General features: G+C 33.3%; 1 protein-coding gene across 1 annotated transcript in view; it reads left to right on the top strand.

Annotated features, from left to right (window-relative positions):
• LOC123562961 (uncharacterized) overlaps nt 1-6544 on the top strand; it is a 30248-nt gene extending 23704 nt beyond the window's left edge. Inside the window, exons 6-8 of the mRNA XM_045355540.2 lie at nt 2247-2315; nt 4536-4593; nt 5706-6544. Coding sequence (XP_045211475.1) covers nt 2247-2315; nt 4536-4586 — 120 coding nt within the window. The 3' untranslated portion in view covers nt 4587-4593; nt 5706-6544. The remainder of the gene's footprint in view (nt 1-2246; nt 2316-4535; nt 4594-5705) is intronic.
• Nucleotides 6545-19405: the final 12861 nt, after the last annotated feature.

Below are 19405 nucleotides of genomic sequence, written 5' to 3'. Positions count from 1 at the left end.
AGTGACACTCGACAATACGAAGCGACATTTTCATAATGTCGTATCGCATGTCGCCCGTCTACCGGTGAAAGGGTAAGATAAAAAGCTGTATTTCCGTACTTTTCCGTACGGAAAATGTCCGTGTTTTTCATTAACTTCAAATAATTGTAGAATGTTCCAAACACAAAATAATAACTTTTATAAATTAAATTCAAACATTATCTAAACGGGTATGTAACTTATATAATTTTACCGCCGACGGTTTCGTCGGAGGACGGTCTCAAAATGTATCATTTTTCGTGAAAATATGCATACTTCTTCATATATTAAATAGAGGGGTGGTCCTTGTCTGAGGAGACATATCTTCATAATCTGATGTCCGATTTTAATAAATGGTACTTTATTGCAAAGGGCAAGCCAGTATCAAAAGAAAAGAGGCCACGTCAGGTTCGAACCCGGTCGGCTAGGGGTCAAGGCCATAGGTCAAATTCCGGTAATATTCTCAAAATATGAACTTGTCAGAGCAGTCAAGACGGTCCTGAAAATCCAAGCACTACCTTCACTGAGTCCAATGACATCATTGGAGCAATTCTCACGGCTCCCCGGGTCGGGTCAGCTTAGTCTTGGCCAGCACCTTACCGTATATAACAAGTTTAATCATTTTCTGATACCTGTCCAGAGCTCTGATGGCCTCATATGGACTTGTAAGCAGCTTAAATGTAAAGCCAAGTCATCTACGAACATATTCATATATATATATGGTATAGGTAGGTACCTGGGATGTAGAGACTCGAACAAGGGTCAAAATCTAACATAGTGTCATTATCAACTGAAATACAGTATAAATTACAATAATAATAATTAAAAAAAGTAGGACAGGTATCAGACAATGATCAAACTTTTGTTATATGTGGTAGGGTGCTGGCCAAGACTAAGCTGACTCGACCCGGGGAGCCATGAAAATTGCTCCAATGGTGTCATTGGACTCAGTGAAGGTAGTGCTTGGGTTTTCAGGACCGTCTTGACTGCTCTGACAAGTTCATATTTTGAGAATATTACCGGATTTTGACCATGACCCCTAGCCGACCGGGTTCGAACCTGACGTGGCCTCTTTTCTCTAGGTACTGGCTTGCCCTTTGCAACAAGGTATCATTTATTAAAATCGGACATCAGGTTATGAAGATATGGCTCCTCAGACAAGGACCACCTCTCTTTTTAATATATGAAGAAGTATGCATATTTTCACGAAAAATGATACATTTTGAGACGGTCCTCCGACGAAATCGTCGGGGTAAAATTAAACAAGTTAAATATCCGTTTAGACAATGTTTGAATTTAATTTATTAAAGTTATTTCATTAAAATATCTTGTGTTTGGAACATTCTACAGTTATTTGAAGTTAAAGAAAACATGGACATTTTACGTACGGCAAAGTACGGAAATACAGCTTTTTATTTTACCCTTTCACCGGTAGACGGGCGACATGCGATACGACATTATGAAAATGTCGCTTCGTATTGTCGAGTGTCACTTCGCGTGTCGTGTATCGTTTGGAATTGTCGCGCGTCGACCCTCACCAAAACCCGCGACACGCGACATACGATACGACATTTGGAAAATGCCACTTCGCGTTGTCGAGCGTCGTTTGTGATTATCGCATGTCGTTTGAAAATGTCGCCGTCGCGTTTGCAGGGTCGACACACGAAAACGCGAAGTGACATCGCGACAATACGAAGTGACATAGCGACAATGCGATACGACGCTCGACAACGCGAAGTGACATCGCGATATATCGTGCTTTTGAAAGGCGACATTTCAAAGTGGATACCGCGACATTGTCGTTTGGGATTGTCGCCGTCGTTTGCGATTGTCGGGTGTCACTTCGTAATGTCGCTATGTCACTTCGCGTTGTCGTGTGTCGACCCCGCAAACGCGACGGCGACATTATAAATGGCCCCAACAGGATTCCGTAATATGTAGATCATTTCCGACGTGTTGTAATAAACTTACAACTTTACTGTAATTCAGAGAATGACTAATATTAAAAACAATTTTGAAATGTAAAGTGTGAAGTATAGGGTTTTATTTCAGTAAGCCAACGGTCCTATATAATACATTGATTCGTTGTATAATGGAAAGAAAAACAGATTTTTCATACCGGTGACGTCATTACTTAATGTTGCTTGATGTTTAGTTTGACTTTTAGAGCTTCCTGTTATGCATAATATATGATAGATATGATAATGACGTCATCAATTTATTTCCAGCGTTCCGATGATTCAATAAAGCAAAATGCTGCTGCTGAGAGATTGACAGGGCAAACTGCTTTGCTCCAGGTATAACTATGGGCTACAGTTACCGCCAAAATTAAAAGGGACATAATTTTCGTGAAACATCTTTCTTCTTAGTTTAAGCTTTGTCAGAAGTATACTTCGTGAAACAGACTCAGGAATAGAAATAATAATGACAAAATTAACAAACACTAAAAATTTCCCGAGTTAATTATTTAAGAAATAATAAATCTGTTCCTATATTTTATCAGTTAATAAAATATGGGCAGGAGATTGGATGCGTAATAATTAAATCAAGAGTGCGTAACACGAGTGATTTAATTATTCGCATTCAAACGACTGCCCATGTTTTATTAATTGATAAAATTATTGGAACAGATTTATTATTTCGATTCTAACAATGCAAATAATTCGCATTTTACAGTACTACATAAATTTTCAGTGTAATACGTCATTCGGGTCATATGCTATTACAATTTACCTCCTATGGTTAGAAAGTGTTGCATAGCCAATAGAACGTATAGATATTTGTTTCTTTTTTATCAGAATTTTGAGAAATTAGTAATCTAACAGCTCGTAAACTAATTATGAACAGAATCATCAAGTTAGGCAAGTTGACCCTGTGTACTGTGTTACGAGTGACGAGCTTAGCTTTTATATGACGCCACATCATTATGACGTCATACTTTATGTCATACATTTATGACGTCACCGCTGAATCATAATTAAGCTAATTGAATTCGCTCGTAGAGATCAGAACGTGTTTTACGGACCTACACATAAGTCAGTATGACTTTTTATTATATTTATGTTTTTGAAATCCTGTTTTCAACCGTTTGGCCCTGAAATAATTCGTATGTAATGGAACTGAAGTAGAATATCTTATGTTACAATCATAGGGGGGTGAAATGTAACAGCCAACCATATTTTATCGTGGATTCATGTATAGGCGATTTCGCTATATGTTTATATAGCAATTGCTGCGGATCGTGTTAGAATTAATTATTAATCATATACAAAAATAAATGTTAACATGTTTATGTTTTTAGACAGTATGTCAAAATTACATGTACTTCACTGTACAGTGCAATGTTTGTTTTTGACAAGCGACATTCTTGTATACATATCACGAAAATCGTGCACATATCAAGTTTCGCTTATATATGTACAATTTCTAGATGTGTTATATATTAACTGACTGTTGAAAAATGAAAGGTGACAATTAGCACTGGCGCAAGACCAGAAAGAAAATGTCACTGGACATGTCATACTCTTTCCCAAGGTACACAATAAGAACCATTGTTATGAACGGGAAATGTACTGACCCTTTCAATCGCCCACGCACAGTTCGGCAAAAGGGAACTATTCAAACTGAACAAGTGGTTATTTATCTTCCATCGTGCACCAGTCATTATTGTCTAATATTGACATAATGAAACCACGAAAAACTAAAAAGCTGCAACAAACGAAAAAACGAAGTTTCGTCACGTGTGACGAAGCGGAACTGGTAGAAATCAGCCCCCATAGGATCGTATCAATTTTGTATTTTGTTACTATAAAGTGGCCAGTGTGGTCCGGCTACTTAAACAAGTCTCCAATCTTGCGCCTAAAATTACCGACAGTCACTCAGGTTAGATTTCGCAGATTTGACCTGGTCACAGGTTTTTTTCACAAGGCTTCTCTTAGAATTATAGCGCCGTATTCAAATCATTTGCAAAAAAAAGCTTTTGGAATTAAAGCGCCTTATTTAAATCACGCACTTTGCTCTAAAAATAACGACTACAAAGAATTTTTGGAGGAAATCAAGAATTGCCCGTATAAACCTATTGCTATGGTGACTGATATCTGCCAGTTTCGTCCTATCGCCCGCCACTATGCCACAACGAAATTTCACTATTTTTTCGCCCTGTTTCATTTCTTTGAACTGTCGTCCCGCCAAAGAGAGAAATGTGGCATGACAGAACTAAACAAAACAATTTTCGCAGACGACGATATGGCACCGTCTCTCTATCGTTACGGTAGTAGAAGTATTTGAACGAAACTACGAAAAAAAGAAGACAGAAGAAAAGACCATCGGTGAAAGAAAGAAAGAAACAAACAACTTATGTACACACTGCTGTGAGGTTTTGCCTTTTGGAGACTCAATGTTTGACTTTTGTCCTTGTTCTTTAACATGTATTAGGAGACACATATTGAAGATTTTAATAGATTATGATTACATAAATAACAGAATATTTATGATAATGTAAAATCATTTTTTTGCAGATGTCCGACTCCTCATGGAAAAGAAACGACGCAGCTGACAGATTAATGTAAAACTAAGGTATAGCTTTATCATTTCATGAAATTAACACCTTTTACTACATAAATTTTATCTCAAATAATTTCCTATTCTGACCAAAAACTGCTGTAACAAATTATTTCGTTTTCAAGAGCTTTTTAAATGTTGAATAAACGAGCCAACAGGATGATCACGCGCGTCTGCTAACGCATCTCTTTATATGCGCAATCCGTGGCAAAGCACGAGTGTATTTTCGGCCCTACACTGCATAATTAAAACAAGTCTGAACGGAACTAAACGCTTAACGCATTTAGCCTTTTACACTTACCAGCTAGAACAGTGTTAACGCATGTTAGTTTCCTGTTTTTACAAAAGGGTTAGGGAACAAACCAATCCCTCGAGATTCTGCAGATGTTATAACACGAACATTTATGCACTTTCCCTACACTGATTATTTTTTCTTGTGATGGTAATGCATTTGCTTGTTCTTTTAGTGGTTGACATTATTTCAACATGATTTGGTAATATGACTGATTACATTTTCCTAACTAATGATCCTGGACTGATATACATCACCCGCATACATCTGGTAACTTACCGCCATGGTACAGATGTGAAGGGTAAGACATAACAAATTAACAATGTTGTTATAACAGTTCCTTGATCTGCAATGTTGTATTCGGCTCTAGTGGAATTTGCCAGGGCCGGATCGTACGAGACGCTTGCTTGTACCGAGTGTGATCCGGCCTGGTAATATTCACAAGAGAAAAATGCATCATTGCAGATCAAAGTACTGTTTTAACAACTCTACTATTAGATACATATATCTATTTCTAGTGTTATATCAGTCGAAATTGAATAGAATTTTCAATGAATAACGAACGTCGAGACGACGTCATTATGTAATTTTCGATTGAATATTTTCCGTATCCAATGAGTTGACTACAGGGTTTTGTATTCCTTAGAAAAAATACTGATAGTACTGTACTTGAGACAGAAAATGCGTAGATATATGATAAAATAAATTCTTTCAAATCTTACTTCGCTCTTGGACTTAAGTCCTAACCTCTTGGTTCATATTAATGAACTTACCGCACAGGGAATACATGTATATTGATGTCACAGATCTAACTGTTAACTTCTTCTTATTCCAGAATGCAAACGGATGGAAGCTTGTGACTAATCTAGCTAACAATCACTGACGACCGTGATCGACTGATTTCCATTTTGATCTGGACACAATGAATTACTATTACATTTCATTATACTAATTATACCTTTCTTGTCATTACTTCGCATCGACACGACATTTTTAACTTTTCTACATCATTCGTTACCTGTCCTGTTTATACTTATTACTTCATCTTGATCGCATAATCTTGTATAGCGGTACAAGAGGAAACAACAATAACATATATTTTCTCAATGCTAAATTTTATTGTTGTCAAAATTATAGACAATGTATTCAAGGTTTTTCCCCGTATTTTTCATATTTTAAATAGCTATAGATTAAAGTATACTGCTTTAACTTTACATGTCATATATTTGTTTAGATTACTTTTCAAAACAAAGCGCTGTATTAAAGAGAATTCCTATAGTTTTTTTCCTTTCATAGATTTTTTTTTAAATTCACATGTATGATAGGAAAATTTGTGCTGAAAACAATGAACAAATAAAAACAATAGGTCAACAGGCTTGTTTTTGTGAAAAATTGTTTTGAACACACCCACTGTTGCTGAAACTGTCGGCGATTTTTCAACATTTTCATAATTTTCTGCTTTTTTATAAATACCAACCAAAATATACATCAAGACAGTACAATACGGTTTTTTTTTTTTTACAGATTTTATTATATACTTATTTGATATCATAGTCATATTTGTAATACTCTATCCTTACAATAATGGGTACAAATGAAAAAACAAATTGTTTCATATTTACTTTCGTGAACTTTTTTCAAAGAAAATACCCATAGTGAAGAACATTTTTTTAAATTTTGAAAAAACTCTTTCATAGAATTTTTTCCTGTTTTCCTTGTGTATAGATAATTGTATTGTGAGCATAAAAATGGCTAAAAATGTATAAGTCACCAGGCTAAATTTTATGATAAGACAGCTAGAATACAACACCTGTTCGGACGGAAATGGCGCGAACCTGGCCAAATTGATTACATGTATGTCTGCTAAAAGTTAAAAAAAAGTTTTAAAAATTCTTAATTCTTTCTATAATTAAAAACTAAATAATCTGAAAGGTGATATTGTCTTATCAGAACTAAGTCAATTATCTTACATTATATGAACAACACTGTCTTTGTTCTAAAATGCGGTGTGAAAACACAACCACAAAAATAGCAAGACACTTGTCAGGCATGATATTTGTCAATACAACATAATTGAGTATCAACATTTGATTACTGATGTAACTTATCAAAAATGTTATTTCATTCAAGATTCCTCATATTTAAGATTGTCTGTAACATGTTTCAACAAATGTTGACCAGTTCAGTTTTCCATAGAAAGTGTCGGCTGTGCAGAAAGATGCGCATAAAAAACTATAGGAATTCCCTTTAAAAGAAATAAAAAACTATTAAAACTCATATAATGTGTCATGCTTTTAATTTAACATACTGAATAATTAATTTTGCATGCAGATAGACTTTATTGTAATTATTTATCTATTTTATTTTAAATATGTATCATTGTTGGACTTGTCAAATATTTAAATTTTGGATGTGTTACTTTGATGATAAATGAATAAATGAATTATGAAATATTTTATCTGGTCAGTTTTATTTCTACAGATACAATGTAGGATTTCTGAGTGCAGTTAGTCGTGGCGATCCATTGCCATTGGTCGTATTAGTTAGCACCTTGTTTGAATAAACAGCTTTTGATTAACTGATATTCATTAAATTGTTATAAAATTCAGGCTACATTCTTGTTAAAATTGTTTAACGACAGAGCATATGTGATAATTCTAGATATTTATGATAGTTTGATAGTTTTATTTTTCAAAGTTCCATAAGGCAAAATAGCCCATGAGGAAGAACAAAACATAATACATGGCAGGACAGTGTTTAACAAATGTATACAATGATATGGTTCATCGGAGAAGGTATACAATAAATTGCATATCAATTACAAACATATCAATCATTTAAGAACACATGATGATACAAAAATAATGATTTCATTAAAGTAATATGAATTAGTGCTTAACAGAACTTACTAGTGTCACATTTTGAATATTACACATGTTACAGAATCTCGTCATTTTACATATATATTTGTTTTGTAAATAGTGGATACATGTAATAGCTTTGACTAATACATATGTTATATTATTGTTTTATACTATGTGGGTAAATGTAGTACCGGTAGCATTCGATCAATAGATATGTTATATCCTGTATGCTTATACAAACACATATATACACATTTTCAATCATATACACATCATATGTATACTATATATACACAATATGAAAGTTGACCTTGCCGAAACGAAACACAAGCTCAACATATCAAATAAACTGTAAATTATAGTTTATCATGATACTATTACGTTAAACAAAATACACTGCAAAAAAAGAATTAAACTAGGATTCTTATGGCAGTTTGCCTTAAGAAAATACCAGTTAAAATGACTATAAATGAGAGGTTAGAATATTAGTTTAAAGCGTACAGTATACCGTGTCTAGGCGTACATATAGCATTTATGTTCATTTACTAAATTGATTAAATCATTTATTTATCTATACATACTACAGTAACGAAATACATACGTCTGTAATAAAAGAGAGTATCTAATATTAAGAAACATTAACATTATTTTCGTTGACAGCAACTGGGTATAACCTTTCTTTTCTTAAAGCAAAAGCTTTGTTCACAAAATTCCCTAACTTTCGTATTATGCAAACATTTTCAGAATTTAACAGTTCAATAAATTTTGGCATATTTGGTCTTTTCCAGTAATACATGGGAATAAAACGTTTTCTTAGATTATTATATACTTTACATTCCAATACAAAATGGTATTCATCTTCTAAAACATCACAAGAAAAACATTTCCTTTCATTAAGAGGTGTACTGTTTGGCTTAGTCCATCTGCCAGTTTCAATATGCAGTCTGTGAGAAGAAACTCTTAACTTAGTAAAATCTGTACAAAAACGTTTGATGTTTATACAACTGAGATATGGTTAACTTAGAAACTTAAAAATAGCAATATGTCTGATTTGTATGCAATATTTTTACCCAGTATTTTATGATGTTATAATAACGCATTGACTGGAAAGATAATCTACCGAGTTCACCATATATGAAATCGTTTTGAGTAGTTTTCTTAACACATAATATGCGTTTGCAAAATTGCATGTGAACTCTTTCAATTGCATTGCCATGTACAAAACCCCAAACTTCACTGCTGTAGTTAAGAATAAAACTTATTAGCTTATCAAAAAGATCCAACCTATGAGAAGTAGAAATATTTACAAATCTATAAAGATATTTGTTCATTTTAAATATGGCTTTCATTGCCTGGCCTGCAATTGTATTTTGTGCTTCTGCAAAAGATCCGCCTGTAGTAAAAACGATACCCAAATATGTAAATTTAGTAACAATATCAATAATCTGCTCTTTATAATAAAAATTCATATCTCTAGGTAATCTTCCTCCTTTTCTAAATATCATGATTTTAGTTTTAGACGTATTCACGGTAAGCTTCCATCTATCACAATAATCTGACAGAACATTTAAACCAATTTGCAATTCATCTTTGCTATTTGCAAAAATAACAATATCATCGGCATACATAATTAAAAACATTTTAAACATATTAACATCAATGCCTTCAATTTCACTTTTAATATATTGATCTTCTAAGTCATTTAGAAACATTGAAAAGAGAAAGGGAGATAAGCATTCACCTTGTTTTACACCAAGTATACATTCATATTCATCACTTAATTTGTTACAATATTTTACTCTTGCTTTCACTGTTGAGTACATAGATCGTATTATATTCAAAATTTTGCCACGTACACCTAATTTTATCATCTTAAACCATAAATTATCACGCACAATGTAGTCAAAAGCTTTAGTAAAATCAATGAATGCACAGAAAAGTTGTCGGCCTTGGTTAAGCATGTGAGTAATAAGGCCATGCAATACAAAAATATTATCAGTAGTTCCCATATTCGGTCTAAACCCTGCTTGCGCTTCTACATATACACCATATATTTCAGCCCAATGAGACAATCTATTATTTAGAATGCGGGTGAAAAGTTTACCCAATACACTTAGTAACGTTATGCCTCTATAGTTATTTACGTCATTAATGCTGCCCTTTTTATGTAATGGAATTACAAAACCTTCAGACCAGCTTACTGGAAAATAGCCTTTTTCGAAAATTTTGTTAAATAAAAATATTAATGATGACATAAATACATGTTTACCGTGAATAAAAAATTCGTTCAAAAGGGTATCTGGGCCTCCGCTTCTACCAGGTTTAAGTTGCTTTATAGCTTTGGTAATTTCATACTCATTAATTGTGATGTTTAATTCATCAAACATAACTCCAAATTCATCATTTTCGTAACGTTCAATAAAATATGTAATATCCTCATCTGGTGAGTAAAAATGACTCTGTGGGTTATTGACAGCTTTAAAGTATTGTTCAAAAGTTTCAATATGTACATTAGACCGTTGAATGCCAGCACTTTTCTTTAACATATTCCAATAAAGTTTTGCATTTTTATGTCTAGCTTGAACAAGTTTTAATGATTCAGCTTTATCGTATTCAAATCTACATTTTCTAATACATGATTTATAATCAGATCTTGCACGTACCATATTAATTCTGTTTTCGTCACATTTATTTAAACTGTAAGTATTCAACATTCTATAAAAAACAGTTCTCTTTTCAAAACATTCTTCATTGAACCATGCATTATTATTATAAGAGGATATGACATTATCAGATTTGACATTTATATACTTTTTAAACAAAGGGGACGCAACTTCTTCTATCAAAATTGTAAATTCATCTATACACTCATCAATATCTTGATTGTTTTCCGCAACATTTATATGCTCATTAAAACTGTTTAATTTATCAACAATACACTGTGATGAAACACCATCAATAAAATCATTTTTCAGGTCATTGGACCATACGTATTTGTATTTCACGTTTTCATACTCAGTATTTGTTTCATGAACACATGGCTTTTCAAATTCAAAAGTAAAAGAGACAACACAATGATCAGACAAAAGATTCGGGTCTGAGACATTTAATAAATCTGAAAAGACTTTGTGTCCCTATTACATAGTCTACTAGACTGGAACCTCTGTTCCCAACAAACGTGTATTTGCCTATACCTTTATCACTACCGACACGGCCATTAAAAATACGTAATCCAGTATGCTTGCATAGATCAAGCAGTAAAGTACCATTATTATACATTCGACCAGTATCTTGAGAAAAGCGTTTCATTTCAGTATCAATAACATAGTCATCAGGCAACATGTTCATATGTAAAAAATTATCATCTGTTACATAGTCAGGATAATCTGAGGTACGGGCATTCATGTCCCCGCAAAGTAAAAGATTAAAATCATTTTTATATTTTGCATCTAAACTAGTTATATAATCTATTAACCTATCAAATACATTAGAATCTATCATAGATTGTCTGCTGCTGTCGTCCGGCACAACATAACATAAGCAGATAAACAGATCATTCTCTAATGACAGCTTAAGACCATTAATTCTTATACATATGATATCATCACTACTTTTAAAAACAAGCGTTTCACTAGACACATATTCATTTCTTATATGTATACACATATGTTTTTACTGAATGTTTCATTACACTTCACAATACCATAGCCTAAGTTTGGAATTTTTTTATAAATTCTTTTAAATGCTGTAAATTTGTCTTCCGCAGTTTTCATTTCAGATGTTTTCTTGTCAGAGTGGTAAACAAAACCAGCCTTTCAGTACTTGAATACTTTGATTCAATATGTATCAGTAGTGTATTGGTGATCAGCTTACCTATTGTTTTTTTTTCTGGGATCCACAGCATTAACTCGTTCTTCATAAACATACATTTTTCTTACATGAATATAATAGATGGAGAAATGTGACTTTAGATATATAATCTCAGTCAGATAACATAAAATTTTTCAAAACATGATAGCCCGTTCTTAGCGTTAATGTTTACATTATTATGCTTATTACCTTTATTTCCTCCATAGCTGAAGAGCATTTACATGAGAAATAATATAGACATTTCACGTATCAAACCACTTAACATCCATCATTTTAAAGTCATATTCACAATAAAAATATGTATAACTATACGGCATATAGTTGGTATAAATTGTACGTTAAATAATTTGAATATGAATATATCTTGTTCCGTTACGTTCCGTTAACGTCCCATAAGGCTTTAAATTTTATGTTAAAACAGATAAAAACAGCTGTCCAAATAGATGTTATGATAATTACATGGTTAAAATAGCACTACTTTCATTACTGCAACATTTTGTAACATTTCAGTTATAACCCATAAGTTGCTTAAAACTTTGTTACGTTCCGTTAAGCAAAATACGAATAGCCTTAATAACACCACTACATAACATATAACGTTTGTTAAAATGTAAGAATTGATACACTAAACAGATTGGTTAATTTTTCCCGCCATATGTAAAAGGTCCATGATGAGCTAGATGACTAATGGGAAGGTCATGACCTTTCAAGATTTGTCAATCAATAGTGAAGGGAAATTTGAACTATTGACAGTTATTCAAAACTTTTTTCCTGAAAATGATACTTCTAATGAGAGTTTGAGCATTTGTAGCTTACATAACAAAACAAATATCATGTCAAGTGACAGCCAATATTTTAGGGAAGTGTTTGCGTTGCTCATGTCTGTGATAGGTGAATTTTATTGGTTTAGGCACTGGCGCCAGACCAGAAAGAAAATGCCTCTGTACATGTTATACCCTATACCTAGGTATTCTGTAAGAACCATGGTTCTTATAGAATACCTAGGGGTAGGGTATAACATATACAGAGGCATTTTGGTTCTTATAGAATACCTAGGGGTAGGGTATAACATGTACAGAGGCATTTTCTTTCTGGTCTGGCGCCAGTGGGTTTAGGTGTAAGTCTATAGTCCAAGTCAAAGGTCAAGGTCGCATCTTCAGACTTAAAACTGTTCACTCAGTAGCTAGAGAACGTCCGTTTTCATAGAATGGGTATCTGTGGTAAGTAGATGAAAAACATGCTTTGTTGGATGAAATTGCAATTGAGCCGCAACTGGCAACTCGTGCTCACCAAACCGCGCCCCAAGCTTACCATGTAAACCCTGGTATGAGTTCACCTTACCACTATCATGTGTCAATACATAATAGTCCATAGCTTTTGTTTTGTTAGTCAATGTTTTTGTTGCGACCAAAAAAGAGCGCTGCCATATTTAATCTACTGTTTTAGATTAAGAGCATATTAGAATCGAAGTAATTTATAGCAAAACCGTGTTTTAACACTGTTTATACACTCGGACGGTAATACGTCGTACAAATAATTTCACTCGAGCTGCGCCCTCGTGAAATTATTACGTCCGACGTATAACCGCCGGTCGTGCAAAAATAGGGTTAAAACACTCTTTTGCTATAAATTATTTCTTAAATTCAAATTTGTAAAGTGACCATGCTAGAAAAAAGTATTATGTGCACTTCTTATTGAATTAAAGAGGTCCATGTGGGATACAGATTCAGACCTATGTCAACTTCTCTACTCGGTTTCAAATAAGCTCCAGTATCAGAGCCAAGTATGATAGGCTAACACGTTGGCCATATTTAAGAAAATTATCCTAGTATTTTTTATTCTGAACAATAACGTTTCTACGTTTTAGCAAATAAAACCAAATGAGGTACCCCGATCACTTTTCTATTGACTATAATTAATTTACTGAGTGCAAAACGTGGCCATCTCTAAATCTTCATTTTACTGTCATTTTTCACCCCCTCTTCCTTCAAGGCATATTTCGGATTTGGATTTGGATTCGGCATTTCCTTTGTTTTTGATGAAAACAGATGATACGCCCGTGCGTACATATGCCCAGCTACGTGTCTGATATATGTTGTGAACAGATTGCGGTCATCAAATTTCTCGAAGTAGAAATCTGAAGTAATCTTAAAACGTATAGGCCTTCTCACCACGTTTTTGCATTCTAAAGATGTTCTCTGTATCAAGTGACAATTAATATCATATCCTACATAGGATCATAACAAAAACTTAACTAAGGCGTAAAAAAATGTTTGTTTCCGGTATCCTGACCTACCCTAAATTTTTGGCCGACCCTAAATGTTTTTATGGCCTCGGAGAATAATTTTTTCAACTTTTTGACAAAATGTTGCCAAACTGCACTTTTTATGCTTTAAAAATGGCCTACCTACCCTAATTTTTTTGAGCATGTTACCGGAAACAAAGAATTATTTTTTTAGGCCTAAATGCAAATATTATGAAAATAATCCTATGAAACTAGTGTCAATACACATACAACTAAACATCGCAAGGTAAATAATAGATAACAGCGTACTTTTGTGGGTGTTTGGGTTGAAGTGTATATAATATACAAATATTTTGATTTTGTGCTTGTTACGTTTATCTATATACACGTGTCATCCTGGTTACTTGGTTCATTACGCAAAACCGTTTTTTATAAAACTTACTTGTGGAAATCGTAATAAATTTATCAACAATGTGTGTGATGTTTGACCCTTTAATACCTTTTAAACAATATATACAGACTGCCGAACTGAAAGACTCCTATCAGCCGACTCCTACAAAACCATGACATATATCAACACAAAACAGAGACTTTACTCATCTTCTAACCATTTCTCGCCTTACCTAAAGTCTGTTCCACCTATTACGTTTACCTCGTTTCTGAATTATCAGTATCGATAAAATCGTCCAAAAAACATATTTATATACCATACATCAATATCTCTAGACCTTTTTTTCATTTTTTCAATAAAGTGTATTTTAAAGATATAATCTTGGATTTTTCTTTTTTCCCCATAGGCCGTAATGCTATATGACGTTACGTCGACTTTCCAATATGGCGGCGTCCGTAGCGCAACAAACTAGGGGTCAACTCAAAATTAAAACGCCCGAGTTAATATTTGAAAATACTGTGTTTGCTATCGTATTATGCTAATTCTTGGGAAATTCATGTCAGGCCACCTCAACATGAATAAATAAATAAATAAATAAGAAAATAGAAAGAAACAAACACAAAAATCAATGACATTCTAAAAACAAATGTGCGTGCGAGCGTCTCGATATTTTGATAACACATGGGTATTCTTCTTATATTATGTTTTCTGTTGTTAAACCGGAAAATTATAATATAACTTAACTTCTGTGGATGTGACCTAGATAGATATTACCTCCCGGAAGTATTTTTATGGATTTAATTAATAAAAGTGGAAACTAAACTTCGCAGTCCGTCAGGATATTCCCTTTCAGTCACGTCACATTAATCTGAACGGACAGGACAAGGAAAAAATGTTTTAAACATAAAATGGTTAGATGTCTACTACTCGAAATATTTGCGTTGAAATATGTTCATAGTTACAAAAACTATCTTGACCGTTTAGAAATAGAAATATTGGGTTTTCCTAAATAATTTTGTTAATATTTCTGTATTTTTTAGTTATATTTAGGACCCAGATCTAATTTATAAAGAAATATCAGTTTATGTAAATGTTCCACTGAAAGGCCAAATTTTTATATTGGACCAGTGACGGAAAACATACAGAAAAGTAATAACGTAAACAAATTTTTTCTTTAAGACTCCATATTTATGTTGCATGTAAACTCCTTTAGTCACCACTGTGGATAAAAAATGTAGGACGGACAATGGCCTCTTTTTCAAAGGTAACAATTTAACGTTTTACTGACAGGGTGTAAAATTCCACTCGCCCGCTCGCATTGGCGAGTTAAAGTCTGAGTAGGACGAGTGGACCTCGCTATATACTCGACCGATCGGGCGAGTGGGTTTTTACGTCCTTACTTTACCAAAATTCAGAAATTACAACTCCAAAACCTCAACAAACTTTGAGATGGTTAAGTCGCTACCTGGATTGACTGGAATTTACCCGCGAATCGTAAAGATATCAAAACGTCATGCCGGTAATTTTCCATTCCACAAGCACGTGCGACCTGTCGTATTAAATATCTAATTTACATCGACACGTACACAAAAACCGTGCGTAGTGCATTCATTTTTTAACATTTTCGCTTCAAGTTTTCAACACCTCTTGAGAAATAATACTTTTTGAATGCTATAATGATTTTAATAAGCTATCGACAGAAATGTAGGCAAAATTCTATAAAAACGGTCGAATTTTCATATATTCAAACAGCGCGATCTTAGTTACTTATTTCTTTCGAAAAGTAAATAAAGAATGAATACTCTGGGCATAAAATTCAGACTTTTGACCAGAAAGAACAAAAAACAGAATAAAAAAACTTAAATAATGAAAAAGCGGCAGCAATTACAATACATAGAGTAAAACGATTTTTGGCAAACAGATTTCTGTTAGTGCGGCAGAATAGGTTACGTGACCTCGTGAACGTAAATAGAAATGCGATTTTAAAATAAAGCAATGTGATGTCATTGCGGTTTTTAATAAGTTTTAAATGAATCTTTGTACATGTATTTTTTTTACCAACAATTTAAAAGTTTTTTTTTGTCAAACAATAATGTAAATTCCTTGAGGGCAAATAGGTTACAGAGGTAGGATATCCGCTATAGTAACTATCGTTTGAGACATTTACCTTTTATACGGGATATTGCACATTCGCTTTTGATAACAAATTAAAGAAGAAACTTTTTATTGATTTCTATTTCTCAGCAATTTTAAAGGTGGTTAATCAGATTTTGGTCAACTTTCAGATTTTTTAAAAAACTTTACCAACTGATAATTTACACTTATTTGTGTTTATCAAGTTCTTAATACACATCAGATTTTCACTGGAAGAATTTTTAAACTATGATTTTCCTATCGTGGTTGCCCAACCAACATAGATTGCCTAAGGAATGTTATGAATATAAGCACTACTGTATTAGAGTTGTAAACGATTTGCATTGACAAGAACATATTTTGCCAAATTCATTAGAAATGCAAGTTTATAAAATTATTATTACCTCCCTTTGTCTATCTTGGTTGCGCAACCCAGATAGATTTAAAATAAATCAATTCCAAAGCTACACTTTGTTTCAAAACTTGCCTTCTGTTTCAGATAGTTGTAATATTCCAATATATATCAAATGCAAATGTAAAACTAGAAATTATATTGAAATTAAAAGAAATAATCCACTTTTTAAACACTTTTGTATTAAAGGGAGATAATTACAAAATTTCTTAAGAAGTAATAAATCATACATTTCCAATAGGTATCTAACTTTATGTAATGGGTCTTTTCGTTCCTTAAATAAATCTCTAACAGAATATATAAATACTGAAAAATGTCAGAAAATGTTCCTCAAAATTAATGTGATTGACTCCCTTTAAGAACCGATGCGGTAAGATCAGACAGTGATGTGTCACATGGCGCGAGAAAACATGACGTAATGCCATGACAATCTCGAGCAAAAATACCGCTTTGATCTCCACTTCAGATGTCAAGATACTGACACACTTCTTTTAGCTCTTTGAGGGGGTGTAAATTGATCATGAAAACAAGGTCAATTACTTAGTTTATCAACTGAATAATTACCGATAATCTTTAACGTTTTTTTTTTTTTTTTCATCTCTTTCAACACGGGTGGATGGACGATGATTATTGTGTCCAAATTTTTTAGACACTTTTCAAAATAAATATTTTTCGGGAAATAATACTATTGTACATAATACTCCTTTCATAAAAGTGACAGTATTAAAAGTGTCAATTATTAGGGCGAGTGGCTGTTCACTAAGGTCGAGTAGATATTACTGGCTACTAGTCCTGCAGGGCGAGTGATGTGAAAATTTTTTTTACACCCCTGGTCAGTCTAAATTCTTATATAAATGCTCTCACAAATGGGCTTTTTCTGTTAATTCTAGGAAAAAACCTCTTGTTTTAATTAAAAGTGCGGGAAACGACGGGAGGTAAGATGGGGGGGGGGGGCAAAATACATGCTGTACACCGGGTGTCCTTCAGGTCCCGCTGCTCCTACGCCTATGTTACACTTTTTGCTTATCAGTTTGATCATTCTATCATATTTTCTTCGATCGCGCGCCTCGTCACGTGCCAAATGTTACACGTGTGAGCACCGACCGAAAAGAAAAGAATTATCAATCTGTCTCCGTGGACCTTATTAACAAGACTTTGTGCCAGAGACAATAATTAATCTGTGCTCGTTAAATCCAGAAAAAAATCTGAAGTTACGTAACACTTGCGACGATTGCGCTCATACCTTTGTGGAATTTAAAAGCATACTCCAGACTGCAAATTCAACAGGAATATAGGATATATAAAAATAATGATTAGAAACAAAAAGAAAATATCAAACCTTTGTTAAAAAAAACCCTGACTGGAGTAATGTAAGACTAAAGCAAAACTTTAACGGAAAGAAAACAAGTCTCAGCTCGCATTAGCGTTAATTATTCATGAATGATTTGAAAATAGTTTGTAAATGTTCAAATCTGTTTCTGGACATCGTAGCTCTGATGGACAATAAAAGTTGATAAATGATAGTTCGGGGATATTTTTTTATAATTGAAATCGGCGGTTATAAATAACAATATTTTACGTTCTATGACTGCTCTCTGGACTTTTTACCAGTTATTTAAGTCAAATGTAAATCTCGCATAATAAAGATAATAATAATAATTTAATAAAAACAGAGAATGGGTTCACGATCCGATTTCGCTTTTAAAAATATAAACTGCAACATTATAAAAAAAAAATAAAACAGATAGGTTGACGAAATGATAAAGAATAAATCATTGTTTAAATAGATCTATAAATTTCAAAAAGTAAAATATGATTATAGCATGACACACGTCAAGATTTCTATCTTCTATCGGCTGATTGTACACCTATGTAAATTTTCCCTTGTGCGCCTCATATAAATCTGCATAGTGCCAGCAATACTACGTCATTTATCTCGTACGTCATAAGTTTCTTTCAAAGAAAAAGAAGCATACACAACTGGGACTCGATGGCGTGAATATTGTGTTCATTGTGAAAGAAATTGGATATGTGGCGGAATGTAAATACTTCATTAAGGATGCTAAAATACAGGTTATCTTTGAACCATGCGCTTGGAAATGATGTTAAATTGAACAAGTCATCGTTTCAAGGGCATGGTGCGATTGATGCCTGAATTTCATCGATGTGTAAAAGAGCTTGTTTGTTTACAACTGATTCATTGAGGATTGAATAGAGCTATTGAAGACTTGGAAGAATTTTGGAGTGTTTACAACTTTGATAGGTTAAAAGTGAGTCAATTTACATTTTTTTCTAGATCTAAATAACATGTTTTTTAAACACAAAATTTCATTTCACTCATGCATTCACTTGTAGGAAATTGTGAACGAAATGAGTTTTGAGTCGCTCCCGATAAAATTCACGAGAATTTTCCCGCAATACTTCAAATTTAGAGAGCAAACTCCAATGGCGACAAGAAATTACAATGGGGGACTGCCGTTGAAAATATAAATTTGTCATTTATTTGGATATTTGGCAAAGCAGAAAAAAATCGTTAAATTTCTCGAGGGTGACTTTTTTTTAGTTTATCAAACCATGTTTACTTTGCCGGTAAGTGTCGTAGTTTTGTCATATGACTCCA

The sequence above is a fragment of the Mercenaria mercenaria genome, chromosome 2 (assembly GCF_021730395.1).
Source record: "Mercenaria mercenaria strain notata chromosome 2, MADL_Memer_1, whole genome shotgun sequence".
In the NCBI taxonomy this organism is placed as follows: domain Eukaryota; kingdom Metazoa; phylum Mollusca; class Bivalvia; order Venerida; family Veneridae; genus Mercenaria; species Mercenaria mercenaria.
The sequence above is the reverse complement of the archived record's forward strand: the minus strand, read 5'-3'. Positions and strand labels throughout refer to the sequence as shown.